General features: G+C 37.6%; 1 protein-coding gene across 2 annotated transcripts in view; it reads right to left on the bottom strand.

The window, feature by feature from the left end:
* LOC132148775 (protein kinase C alpha type-like) overlaps positions 1 to 14,335 on the bottom strand; it is a 169,096-nt gene that overhangs the window by 18,766 nt on the left and 135,995 nt on the right. The window contains exons 8-11 of one of the 2 annotated variants that reach the window (XM_059557477.1): positions 10,807 to 10,900; positions 6,623 to 6,652; positions 1,482 to 1,622; positions 57 to 230 (exon numbers count right to left, since the gene is read on the bottom strand). In XM_059557477.1, the coding sequence (XP_059413460.1) occupies positions 57 to 230; positions 1,482 to 1,622; positions 6,623 to 6,652; positions 10,807 to 10,900 (439 nt within the window). The remainder of the gene's footprint in view (positions 1 to 56; positions 231 to 1,481; positions 1,623 to 6,622; positions 6,653 to 10,806; positions 10,901 to 14,335) is intronic. The other variant, XM_059557478.1, reaches the window with a different exon arrangement.

Genomic DNA, 14,335 nt, shown 5'->3' with positions numbered 1-14,335 from the left:
AATGCCCCAAAAGGAAAATGCACAGTAGATACAGTATAAAAAGATGCATTTCTCACCACAGTCTGGAAGCAGGAGTGCAGCTGGGTGAGGAAAGGTGGCTTATCTCTCTGGGCCAGCACTCTCTTCTCCACCATTGTGCACTCCACATCATCATCCTGGATCACCACGTCCTTCTTCAGGATTTTAATGGCATACAGCTCCTCAGTGGACTTCATTTCTGCCAACATCACCTACGTTGAAAGCAAACCCACACTAGATGGAATCTCACATGTGACTCAGATCGTTTTGTCTCATGACAAATGTGAACAGCACACAGAGCACAAGGAATATGATCTTTTCGTTTTTGAATTGGACCACTTTCATATGTGGTCCTAAATCTGATGTTTTGAAATGTAACCGCAGTCTCATATCAGAATTCATGTGACTTTTATGTGACTCTAAATTAACATTCATCATTATTTCACGCTGACAGTACATTTACTGGTATTTATTTGATCAGTAATACACCTCGATACAAGATAAACTTAAGGCGTTGTACCGTAAATATTTAAAAACTTCATCCTCCTTATCACCTGCTCATGAAGTTGGTGGCTTCCGTGGCACATCAGCGTATAACTGAATGCATAAGAGCTTTACTTCTGTATGACGGAATGCTTCATGATGTCTTGTTATTGTTCTTTTGTTCAGGTCTATCATTCAGTCACACTGGAATCAGATATTGGCAGATCCTTTTCCTATTTGGCGCCTAAACGCTGGAATAACCTACCTAACATTGTTCGGGAGCCAGACACACTCTTGCAGTTTAAATCTAAATTAAAGGAGAACTGGCACCCCAACTGAGCCTGGTTTCTCCCAAGGTTTTTTTCTCCATTCTGTCACTGATGGAGTTTCGGTTCCTTGCCGCTGTCGCCTCTGTCTTGCTTAGTTGGGGTCACTTCATTTACAGCGATATCATTGACTTGATTGCAAATGATTGCACAGACACTATTTAAACTGAATTGAGCTGCATGATGACATCAATGAATTCAATGATGAACTGCCTTTAACTATCATTTTGCATTATTGAAACACTGTTCTCCTAATGAATGTTGTTCAGTTGCTTTGACAAAATCTGTTTTGTTTAAAGCGCTATATAAATAAAGGTGACTTGACCTTTAAAACTAATGTGAACAGCCATACCAAAAAGTTGGATCTGAGCAATACTTCGGTGCTTTATAAATTGCTTTACTATTGTCGAGACAACCAAACTTTTTTGCACAGCGTGATTGTACCTTTATCCCCAGATAAGCCAAAAATTGACAAGCTCCAACCTTATCAGCTGGATTCATGCAATTTGGTTGTTTTACTGGTTGTTTAATCACTCTGAGAAACAAAGTCATTCTGAGGAAGAACTAGTAGCTGTATTTGTGTGAGGTTTATTTTTGAAAGACATTCAAGCATTTTTTGAGGCATGTCAGGAGCAATAAGTATGTGTGACTGACCTTCCCAAAACTGCCTTTGCCAAGAAGAGCCAGAAAATGGAAGTCACTGAGCTGAACTCTGTTCATGTTTCCGGATGGAAAACTGAAGCGTCGGTGATCAGTAGGAGTGATGACTTTCTTCCCAGGACCGAACTTGGCTTTCTACAAGAGTGATGGAGAGGGATCAGTACCTAATACATGAGCTTCCACAACACTCGAATGCATGTCTGATACTTCAATTTCTGTTGCGTGCTCAACTACACAACATGGCACTTCTTAGAAACAAGCTGTAACATGGCCAGGCCTGTGTGAAAATGACAGGACATGCAGAAAAATGTGTGCTGAGCTCGAGAGACATCCACAGCCGCTCGAGAGAGACTGAAAGAGGCTGTGGAGATCTTCAGGCCTATCAAACATAAACCCACTTGCTGGAAATATCCAGGCTAATTCTTAAAAATGAGCTTCCATATCCTTTTCAAAATCTGTTCTGAATACTGTAAAGTATATTATGGTGACCGAGAGTGTGTTTGGCTTTAATGTAAACTCCATTCACACTAACTGTGATTCAATGGAGTGTAATGAAGTGTAATGAAGATCTGATGTCAAAACATCACAAGGTACTCGCATTAAGAAATGACAAGTCTCTTGTAAAGACTGTCAGATGTTTGAGAAGGTCTGTTAACTGTAATCATGAAGTACTGATGTTGTTCTGTATGTGGTGTTTGTATCCAGTGGAGCTCAGTGAGACTCCTCATTTAACAATTTTCACAAATATACTCATATTGATATTAATTATGAAGTAATAATAATAATAATAACAATGTTCTATCATTTAAAAAAAAAAAAAGATTAACAAATATCAGCCCTGTTACCATGACTGACCATTTGACATTTGAAAAATAATATTTTTTTCATCAAATATACACCCAAAGCCTACATAAACTATAAAAATGTGCTGTCAATCCAGTTACAATTCTGACAGTGTTTAAAATTAATACATGTATTTTGAACATTTGATTGAACATTTAATTTTCTGGCACAATTAAATTGTCATGAACTGCACAGTGACACAAAGACAGAGGATCCAAACGCAGTATATTTAATGAAGGGGTGATCCACAATCAAATTCCAGAAACCGGCAGAAGATCATATACACATGTAATCAGTACAGACAATAAAAACAGGGCAAAATCACAGGCTAAAGGGTAATCCAAAAACAGGCAGAGTAAGACATGGAAGACATGGAAGAAACATGGAAGAAACAACAATCAAGATCTAGAATTGCAGTTGATACTAGCAAGACTTAGCAAAAATTAACAAACTGAACCAGGTGTATAAAGGGTGGGCAGACAGGATTAACTAGACACAGGTGCAAACAATGAGTGCTGATGAGTCTGGCCAAAGGATTATGGGAAATAAATCCAAGACTGAGTGACAGAGAGATGGAGTGCCCTCTGGTGGTTATCAAGGGCACTCCAGCTGGTGACTGTGACAGAAATATCACTAACACAGAATGTCACAGAATGTTTAAAATCCTAATGAAATGGACAATAAATATTAGATTTTTGAAATGAAAAATACACCTATTTCACAGAAGGGCCCGCTAATGTCTGAGGTCAGAGGAACACCGTCACTGTGTGTCCTCTGACAATAGAGACATCAAAGAATCATCAAACGTTTCATATGCTAATTTAATTTGAGGCATCCGGTCACTGGTATTGATTTTCCACAATTATTAAAGATCAAAACAACATCTAACATCTTCGACAATAATGAGATATTACACAAGTATATGACTGATTTGCAGCTGCATTATAAATTGAATCAGCGCTGTGAACCATGTTTCTTTTTATTATAAGGATTTCTAATTTTCTCTCACTCTTACTCTCAGTTTACTATGCAGGTGTGGAGATTTCTAATGAATAGTTGCTGCTCACATCACATTTAAGGTAAATATACTTGCAGTGATCAAGTAAGAAACAGGAAGAAACAGCAGCAGCCCTATACTCCTCTTATGATCAGCGGGACCCCTGTGGAGAGGGTGAGCAGCTTCAAGGACATTGGTGTAAACATCTCGGAGGACCTGACTTGGACTACTCACATTCAAACTCAGGTTAATAAAGCCAGGAAAAAACTGTACCATCTGCGACAGCTGAGGAAATTCAGGGTCTCACCAGCAATCCTGAAAACTTTCTATTCTGGAGCTATAGAAAGTGTATTGGCTCAGTGTATCTCAGTGTGGTATGGGAACAGCTCCAGTCATGACTGCAAAGCCCTGCAGAGAGTTGTGCGCTTAGCTGAGCGCATCTCAGGGTCTGCTCTCCCCTTCTCTACAGGACATCTACCTCAAACGCTGCAGAAGTAGAGCTACTAAAATCATCAAGGACTCCATCCACCCTAGTAACCATATTTTCACTTTGCTGCCATCTGGTAAGCGCTACCGTTGCCTGATGGCAAAAACCGAAAGACTCAGGAGGAGTTTCTTCCCCCAGGCCATCAGGCTCCTATACTCTTAACCAGCCCCTTAACATCCTCATGCCTCCACTTAATGTTCACTTTATCTTTTTCACTTTATTCACTACCTCACATAGACACACTGACAGTGTCACCATGTTTGCACATTTGCTTCTTGTACATTCCTGTGTATCTTTATATTTAAGACCACAGTAAAATGCATATATGCACATTGTACATCCCTGTACATCTTAATATTTAAGACTTCAGTTTACGTTCATGCACATTATTTTGCGTTCTATTTAATTCTACAATATACATCTTTTTTATATTTTATTCTTATATTTTTATTGTTTACTTTTATTTCATTCTTACATAGCTATATTTATGTATATTTCCATCTGTGTTGTTTTCTTTAATAATTGCACTGTCCATGGAGCGGACCTGACTCACATTTCACTGCTGGTTATGTATGCTATATATAATTTGGTATGTGACAAATAAAACTCTTGAATCTTGAATCAGTCACTATCCTAGTACCAACACATAGATGTGGAAAGCTCTTCTCAACAAGCTGTTATCACACTCCCAAACAATTTGGTTCTAGCTGTTTTTTTTCTGAGCCATTCTCATGTTACTGCCTCTTTAGCATCAATCTTTAATGTTATATTCCTCATTTGTAAACCACTCTAAGTAAAAGTGTCTGTTAAATCTAGCGATAAACTATTAATGGATCCATCAAGTAATTGAAAGTAGATTTACCACTCTCACATATTGCACATTAATGAGCTTTTCTTAAAGACTTCTAGAACAGCAGATCCAATCTTATACAGCAGGAATTAGAAGATCCAAAAAAAAAAAAAAAAAGATTCTCATTTGCAGGAAACCAAATAGAACCAATATATTACCATGAACATTGTGCAAAGATCTAAGTTTAAAATGTACGGTGAATTTATTCAATTTTTTTGCCGAAACCATAGCCTAGAATAATCTGTTTTGTTATATGTCACCTGAAGTAAGACACAACTTTAGGGTTTCATTAACACAATGATATGTTTTCATGAAGTACCTGTAACATGCATGGAAGCTTTCCATTATACAAAAATGTATTTATAGTTGTAAAACGTTCTTCGGATTATTAAAACGCTCTTCAAATGGTTCTTTGAAGAACTGTTCACTGAAATGTTCTTTGGGGAACGACAAATTGCATTGCTCCAAAAACACCTTTATTTTAAAAACAGAGTGAGACATAATGGTCACACTTTAGTTTGGGGACCAATTCTTATTATTAACTATTAACCACATTTTTTTGAAGTAGTTAGCTTTAGGTTAAGTAATGTAAAATATGGTCATGCAGAATATGTGCTTTGTAAGTACTAATAAACAGCCAGTATGCTAGTAATACGCATGCTAACAAAAACAAAACAACAACAAAAAAACTAATTAATAGTGAGAATTGGTCCTTAAAGTGAATATACATGCCGTTCTGTAAAACTACAGCATCACATTATTTGCATTTGCAGCTAAACAAGTTAAGGTTAGGGTTAATCTTATGGGTAGGACTCTAAATAAACAAAGTGTATAAACATCCTGGGTAAAGATTTATCAAGTAAGAAGAGTTACCATTCGACCACCCACACAACATTGTTTCCATGTTTTCTGTGTTTCTATGTTACCATCATATTAATCTAATAAGAAATGATGCTATTTACATTGGGGTACAAATTAAGATGCACATTTTAAATAATATGTAAAATAATGTAATTACAGATGTAATTACATGTACTATTGGTTGTAATAACAGTGTAATAACAGTGTAACAACATTAAGCTACGTATACAAAATGTAAACGCTCCTAATAATACTCTGTAAAATATATGTGCACATAATACACTTCTTGACTATATATATATATAAATATTGTCTAGACAATGACCCAGTAATACATTATGAAAAGGGTTGAAATTTGTCCTTTCAATGAGTTGCTCTCAGAGAAATAGTAAACATTCAGACACATCTAGAATAGTTATCGTGTGCTGCCCTCTATTGGAGATCTCAAATAAGTGCAAACCCAAACACTAGTGCACTTCAGACTGTCAACAGTGCAGTGAAACAAGAATCTTTCTGTGGTGGCAGACAAAAAGATGTGATCTATTTGTCATTTGCTCAGAATGCACATGAAGCATGCTCAGGGTCAGAGTGTGAGGAAACCTTCTATGATCGATAGAAGGACAAAGCAGATCACAAACAGCCAAAAGATCATTGCCTGTCCTTTAGCTTCTGTGCTCTGCCTATTTACTAACAACTGCAGTGCTTATGGCTTTACAACTGGAATAAACGTGTCAGTGTGTGAAGGGAGCCCATGATTATTTGACAAATTTTGTAGATTTAACTACTACTTGATAGGTTTTATTATGTTTAATGTAATAGAAAATATCATGCTCAGATGGCACTATTTCTGACACCTCTTTCACTGATCGGATGTCAGTGGATGTTCATTTGAACAATAAACAAAGAAAGCAAGAACGTGTGTGTGGATAGTGTAAGTGAAAGGGAATAGAAACCTGAAAGATTGCATCTTTGTTAGTAAATCTGATTTCTTCGTACAGCCTGAGCCACACAAGTAATCAGAGAGAGTGAAGTAGAATAATCTATGATGAACAGATAGAGACAGACGAGAGGCGAGCAGGGCAGAGAGAGGAGGCTACCTTCAGCAGGCGGATATTGAACTGACAGGCCTACAAGAGGGAAAAAACTGGGATGTTATTCTGCTATCTGCATACAGGGACACACAGGGACTGTTCTTTTCTCTTCAGATTTCTGCTGCTGTAGCAGAAAGGCAGGAAACAAACGTCACAGAACAAGGAGAGAGGATCAGTCAAACCAACACAAATCACTCACTGTCAGACAACTGACACACGCATTAAGAAAACAGCAGAAGATGGAATACGGAAAGCATTTTTACCAGATCATGAGTTCTGCTTATTGTTGCTAGAGGAGTATTTGAAACAAAGAGGCAGTTTTCTATTGTTTTCTATTATATATAGTTTATAGCTCAGTTTATAGTGCTTACTAGTGCAATACTTTTGTCAAAACAGATTCACAGTTTTGTTAAATACATATTTGTTTTCCTACAACGAAGAAAGTTGCTTGTCATCTCTTCCAAGGAAAGTATAAGTTAGGCTGGCCTCTATGATGTTAAGTGTTTCAGATCATGTTGAGAATCAGGGAATTATAATGGATTCGGCTTAAACAGGTTACTGCATTTTATCAAATCAGAACTATTTCTAAGCTGAAATCAATTTTCTCGTTTAAGGATCTTGGAGATTGTTATTCATGTTTTTCTATCATCACGCACTATTGTAATTCTTTATATATATAGGTATCTCACAGGGTCAATTATCTTGTCTTTAATTAGTGCAAAATGCTGCTGCTAGACTTTTGACTCGCACAAAGAAGAGGGAGAGAATTATCCCAGTTCGGCTTTTTTTGACAATGGTTGCCTGTAAAATTTAGAGTTGAGTTTAAGGTTCTGTTGATGGTTTTTAAAGTATTTTGGATGGTATTGCCCCAAAATATATTGTTGACCTTTTGATTTCTTTTCAAAATACAAGAAATATGTGATTCTTGAGTATTCATGTTCCTGAAACTAAATGACATTAAAATCAAAGGCCCCGATTTAATGATCTAAACTCAGTGTGTAAAGCACACAGCACAGGTGCACTCAGGACGTGTCCAAATCCACTTTTGCTATTTTAACGATGGAAAAACGCATGGTCTAAATGGGTTGTCCCTATTCTCTTAATAGGTAATGGGTGTTTTTTGGGCGTAACATGCAATAAACCAATCAGAGTCTCATCTTCCATTCCCTTGAAGAGCCAGTTGTGCCATGGCAGATGTGCTATTTACACAGCCGAATTTGGCAAGCGCAAAGACAGAACACCTCTCCGAGATGAAACGGAGCTCTTCGTGTGCAAACAAAAAGATAGCCTAATTCTGATACATGCGATGACTATCCATTAGTGTTGTCAAAAGACCCGGTACTTCGGTACCAAGTCGGTACTAAAAAAATGTAAATGTGACGGTACCAGGTTTCTTTAAGTACCGGTAGAACCGTGGACCCGTTCAAACCCGGTTCAGCGCTATGATTTCCACGAAGCAGAAAATGAGGACGGAATCTCAAAATCCAGTCATGAAAATGAAACTTACATTTTAATATGGACAGTCATGGAATTTGTCAAAGTTAGCATAAATTAATCAAATCATATCTCCATATGGACCAGTATCTGTAACTGTTAAGCTGCAAAAGTTGTTTGAAATATGAATCCGTGTTCTGCGCGTCTCTGTGTGAATTAATGAATGACAGAGACGTGTGGGTTTGTTTACTACATAGACTGAAGCGCGTGACGCTTGCATTAATTTCAGCATCTGAGCTTCAGAGTTCTCTCTCCATCAAGCGATCTGAACTTTTCAGTTCATCTCAATGGACGCACAGCGCACATGTATTTGATGACTCGTCGCTTTACTGATAGCGCTGTTTCTCACACATGCAAAGAGAGAGAGAGCGAGAGAGTCTTACCACGCTGAATCGACACGCTATATGTAAACTATTCTTTGTTGTCTTCTCCTGTCAAAATAATGGAGTTCATTCAGAATTACTCATATTCATTTTCGAACAAGCAGAAGACATACCGGTTTCTCCGGTAGTGGGCGGAGCTAATGCGCAAATGGCAATTTCATTGGCTGGCGCTGATCTCTTACCGTCCCTGTTTTGATTTCAGCAAATCAGTTTGACCGACCGCAGACAACGTGATTAATATTCATGAACCCATTGTATATACATTAGTATGATAGTATAATTAGTAGTAGTATTATCTTTTAATAATAATTAATATGATCTATTACTATTTTTTTACAGAAACCCTCAATGACCAAAAATATCTTAAGCATCACCACCAGTCTTAAGTTCAGTTAAAATGACAAATATGCATTCATTAGGCCTAAAAGTTAATTTTTACATAAAGGCATTGTGCTAGAAATATTACTATTATTTAGTAAAATGTATGTGATACTGCTACTACTGTTGAAAACATTTATAAAACATTATAAATATAAATATAATTATTTTTTAAAGAAATAAATCACAATATTTCTTCCATGTTTTAATTTTAATAGCAAGTCCCCTTTATTTACCAAAATAAAATGTGTTTAAATTTCATAAATTAAAAGACAAATTCAATTTGGGTGAAACTTGTTTAATGTTTTTCATAATTATATAACTTGTAGAAAAACTTTAAACACAATTGTAAATAAGTATACATAATAGCATTTGTTTTATTTTTAGTGCTATAAAGTTTTTTTTTTTTTAATTAGCATATTTTTGTGTTTTGCTTTGGAGCCGAAATTGGTACCGAGAACCGTGGATTTTCACTGGTATACTGAAATTTTGGTACCGTGACAACACTACTATCCATTATGACATGTAGGCATTTATATATATATATATATATATATATTTAATTAGCCTACAAAAAAATTTTATGCATTGCATATGCTTTATGCTTTAATTTTTAATATTTGGCATGTTTGTGTGCTGCTGTGTGTCCCTGTGTTTAATAAGCAGCGTGTACACTCTTTAAATAACAAAGAAAAAACATTGTGCCAGACTTTAGACCAGGTTTGAGGTCTATGGCGCAGCCTATATTCAGCTCCTTAAAATAGCATTGCGCCTGAAGTGCGCCTGAACACACCTCTTTTTTAGACCAACAAATGGGCGCAAATGCATTTGCTAATTAAACGACGTGGCGCTGGACGGGAAAATGCGAACAGAGGAATTCAAATTCAATTCAGCCATGAAATATAAAGTGTAACTGTACTGTTTGCTGCAAATTTGTGACAAATAAAGCTTTTGCAAGGGTAGTTCAGTGTTTCTACTGCCAATGCTTAAAATACAATTTTGCTCTATAAATTATCATTTAAATTCTCTTTAAGATGCAATATATAACTTTATTCTCTGCTGCAGTGTACAGTAGTTTTTTTGTAATTGAAAGTCTTTAATCTTTATTTTTTTTATGCAGTGGTCCAAAAGTATTTGGGCACTGAAGCCACATTTCTATGAATTGTGCTACATTAGATAACTAAGTATAATAAGGAACATCTCTAGGGTTAATTTTTCTTGGATATATTTACTCTCCTCAAGTTCATGCAGAGTAACCACGGGTGAAGTTTATGATATTAACTATCAGCATGATCCACTGACAACCACATTATGTCAAAACAAATGTCCACATTTGCATTGCGATTATATGTACAATAGATTTTTTTTTCTTACAGACTGAAGTATCTGAATACTTTTCGGGGTCAATGTATTTAAGAATCGTGATTCGTGTTTACTATCAAAACCATGACGACTTTATATGCCAGGCCTGGTTCCCTTGATATCCCACTGAGAAAGAGAAAGATGAAAGCTCTGAAAAACAGTTTGAGGTGAAAAAACAAAACAGACACAAAAGCAAACAGTTCCAGCAGTATAAAGTCAAACATGATAAGCAAACACTTGACAAAGGGATCTCAGCACCCGTCGTGTCCCCTGGCATCCTTCAGCATCCCACCAACACACCAGCCACCAGATCTCACCATGGAAACAGTTGCTATGGGGACCCTGACAGTGGCTTTTTGGTCTTTGAGAGTCACGATCTAGTCTAAAACTTATTCGTTCGTCCTGTGATTCCTGTTCTCTGGCTTTAACGGCCACTTGTAGAACATTCACTACACATTAAAACAGGATTGAATCACTTGACTTGAGAATGAACAGCCATGCAGGACTCTTTAACACACCTCTGGCATGAGTGAGTGTGTTTGAAGAGCTGCGGAGATAAACACACACTCTCACCTCAAACTTCTGCCGCAGCTCCAGGTTAATGTCATTCTCCTCTGGGATGGGCACGTTGTAGTACTCACCCTCCTCCTGGTTTAACATCTTATACCTGTCGAATGAGAGATTATCAAACTAAAAACTTCAAATAGTATTACCATGGTACAGTCTAAAAGGTATGGTACAGCAATAGTAGCATACCATGGTATTACCATGGTAGTACAGGCCTGCATGTACAGCATAGCTGTAAAAAACAGCTCTGCAAGGCATACAATTATTAATTAAATTAATGAATGAGTAAAGGTTAATAATAATAGTAATAATAATAGGGATTATAAAAATGGCACTGCAACGGAATAAGCTATTTCACATAACAGACATTTACAAGATATAATAATAGCTGCATTTATAAATATGACCCTGTTCAAAAGTTTAAAGGTGCCATGTGCAAAAATTGAGGTAAAAATATACAAAAAATTACCTACACGCATCAAAAGTATGAGAAGTAATAAGGGCGATGATGTCATTAAAAAAATGTCAAGTTATAGTGCTGCAGAGATATCAACATTAGTTAGCAGTAGCATTACTAGCCCCGGCCCGACAGGTGTCGTAATACCAGTTTCGGCCATGGGAGGCGGTATGCGGGCAACATAACCACCAGCCAACCTGCAATACACGAATAACTCGCACGGCTTGTGGGCGTACCTGAACCTGATGTCAATCGTGTGGAAAGTACAGCCCACTACTTCATTTCAGTTCAGGGAAGAGAGGGGAAGGATAACTTAAGCCCTTGGCAAGAGACCACCACCCGCTACAGGGAAACAACCGCGCTCGGAATCACAAATCAAATCCGATAAGAAAAGGAGCCGAACCAGAGTAAACATCGGCACTGCTTTCAATCGCTGGAGACAACTGATGGACCTGAAAGAAATGAGGTTTGACACCGAACTTGCAACATTTCTTTTGGATTGGTAAATTAGATGCTGTTAGTATTTCGCTAGAAGTTTGTTTTATATGTTTGTGGGGTTTTTTTCGGGAAGTTATAACATAGAAATGTATCGAAGGCTGTTCTATAAACGTGCTAATGTTAGCGATGGCTAACCGTAGCTGCGTTTGATAATTAGCTAGCTATAACTTACCCAATTTTTTATATCATAAGTAACCTGCTCTGTCTAGTCTGTTGGTCTCAGTGTCCTCTTTGCTTCGTTGTTTTTCTGTACGTGGGAAAATTGATGTGTGGCGTGAAAGCGTGTGAAAAGAGTCAATTGCGTGTGTCTCACGGTGAATGCTTGAGAGTTGGCAGCTCTGGTTACGTTGGTTGGCGCTAGCTTGGTCAACATCAGCTGTCTGATGTTGACCAATGATGTTGACAGAATGCTGTCTGTCAAATTAATTTAATTCAAATAATGTGTATATACAACTCAATGTAATATGAACAAAACGAATATGAACATATTCACTGGTAAAGGTGAAGGGGAGTAGCTTGAAGATGTCATGTTTCAAAATCACTTGACATCACCCAACGTTCCTCTGGAGGCAAAACATCCTCTTATAGCAGCGGTTCTCAATTCCAGTCCTCGCGCCCCACTGCTCTGCATATTTTGCACGTTTCTCTTTGTTAACACACCTGATTCAGATAATCAGCTCGTTAGAAATGAACTCAGTGCATGAACTGTTTTTCAAATGTTCATTCCTCCCTACTCTCTGAGCAGGGGAAATCTGTTGAAGTTTACCTCACATCGAAACATTCATTCACTGATTTGTGCTGTGCAGCGTCTTTAAACATGGACAACTGTGACATCATATACCTCTGTAAATCAATACAATTTAAATTCACGTCTTGCACACTTCAATGCACTTTGATTGGAACATATAGCTACGTTCACTTCGAACTGGAATCATGGCTGAATATCCTGTGATGTCCACTTCGCAGGGCACTTATGTTCGAATAGAACAAATGTCTGAAGCGCCAAGAGAAACATTCAAAATGTGCAGAGCAGTGGGGCGCGAGTACTGCAACTGAGAACCGCTGTCTTACAGGCTTCAGCTATGCTCTAGGGTTGTTGTGAAGGTAGGGGTGGAGCATAGAGACTGCCGTTTCTCGTTTGTTACTCTAGAGTAGACCAATTCACTTTATTGAGGCATACTGCCCCCATCTGGTATGGAATGTGGAGTATGACTTGATTTTTTTGCCAGATATGACAGATGGCACCTTTATACTTATAAACAGTAACTTAAATAACACTCGTACTCTTTTTGCCACTGTTGAGAGACTGGCAAACCCCCCAAGTCAGATTCCCTCTGAAATGCTCTCAGACAGCAAATGCAATGAGTTTGCATCCTTCTTTTCTGAGAAGATCATCAATATCAGGAAGGCGATTAGCACATCCTCAAGTAATGCAGAGGTCAGACAGATTAGGCCACAATATAAAAAAGATATTATGTCGATTTTTGAAGCAATTGATAGCAAAATTCTGGAAGACATAGTGCAGCACCTAAAATCGTCAACCTGCTATCTTGACACACTTCCCACATCTTTTTTCAAAAATGTGTTTAACTGCTTAGAAGCAGATCTTTTAGAAGTGGTGAACGCCTCACTTCTTTCTGGGACATTTCCAAACTCCTTAAAAAATGCAGTTGTTAAGCCCCTCCTGAAAAAGAGCAATCTTGATAACACCATTTTGAGCAATTTTAGACCAATATCTAATCTTCCTTTTATAGGTAAAATCATAGAAAAGGTAGTTTTTAATCAGCTGAACAAATACTTACACTGAAATGGATACCTGGACAATTTTCAATCTGGTTTTCGACCGCATCACAGCACAGAGACAGCACTCATTAAGATAATAAATGATATTCGCTTAAATTGTGACTCTGGCAAAATATCGGTGCTGGTATTGCTAGATCTCAGTGCTGCGTTTGACACTGTCGATCATAACATACTACTAGAGAGACTGGAAAACTGGGTTGGGCTTTCTGGGATGGTACTCAAATGGTTCAGGTCATACTTAGAAGGGAGAGGTTATTATGTGAGTCTAGGAGAGCATAAGTCTAAGTGGACGTCCATGACATGCGGAGTCCCACAAGGGTTAATTCTAGCACCGCTCTTGTTTAGCCTGTATATGCTTCCCCTAAGTCAAATAATGAGAAAGAACCAAATTGCCTATCACAGCTATGCTGATGATACCCAGATTTACCTAGCCTTATCTCCAAATGACTACAGCCCAATTGACTCCCTCTGCCAATGCATTGATGAAATTAATAGTTGGATGTGCCAGAACTTTCTTCAGTTAAACAAGGAAAAAACTGAAGTCATTGCATTTGGAAACAAAGATGAAGTGTTCAAGGTGAATGCATACCTTAACTCTAGGGGTCAAACAACTAAAAATCAAGTCAGGAATCTTGGTGTGATTCTGGAGACAGACCTTAGTTTCAATAGTCATGTCAAAGCAGTAACTAAATCAGCATACTATCATTTAAAAAACATTGCAAGAATTAGATCTTTTGTCCAAGCCAAGACTTGGAGAAACTTGTTCATGCCTTCATC

The sequence above is a fragment of the Carassius carassius genome, chromosome 9 (assembly GCF_963082965.1).
Source record: "Carassius carassius chromosome 9, fCarCar2.1, whole genome shotgun sequence".
Classification (NCBI taxonomy): Eukaryota; Metazoa; Chordata; class Actinopteri; order Cypriniformes; family Cyprinidae; genus Carassius; species Carassius carassius.
Note: the sequence above shows the minus strand (reverse complement) of the source record. Positions and strands in the feature narration are given on the sequence as shown.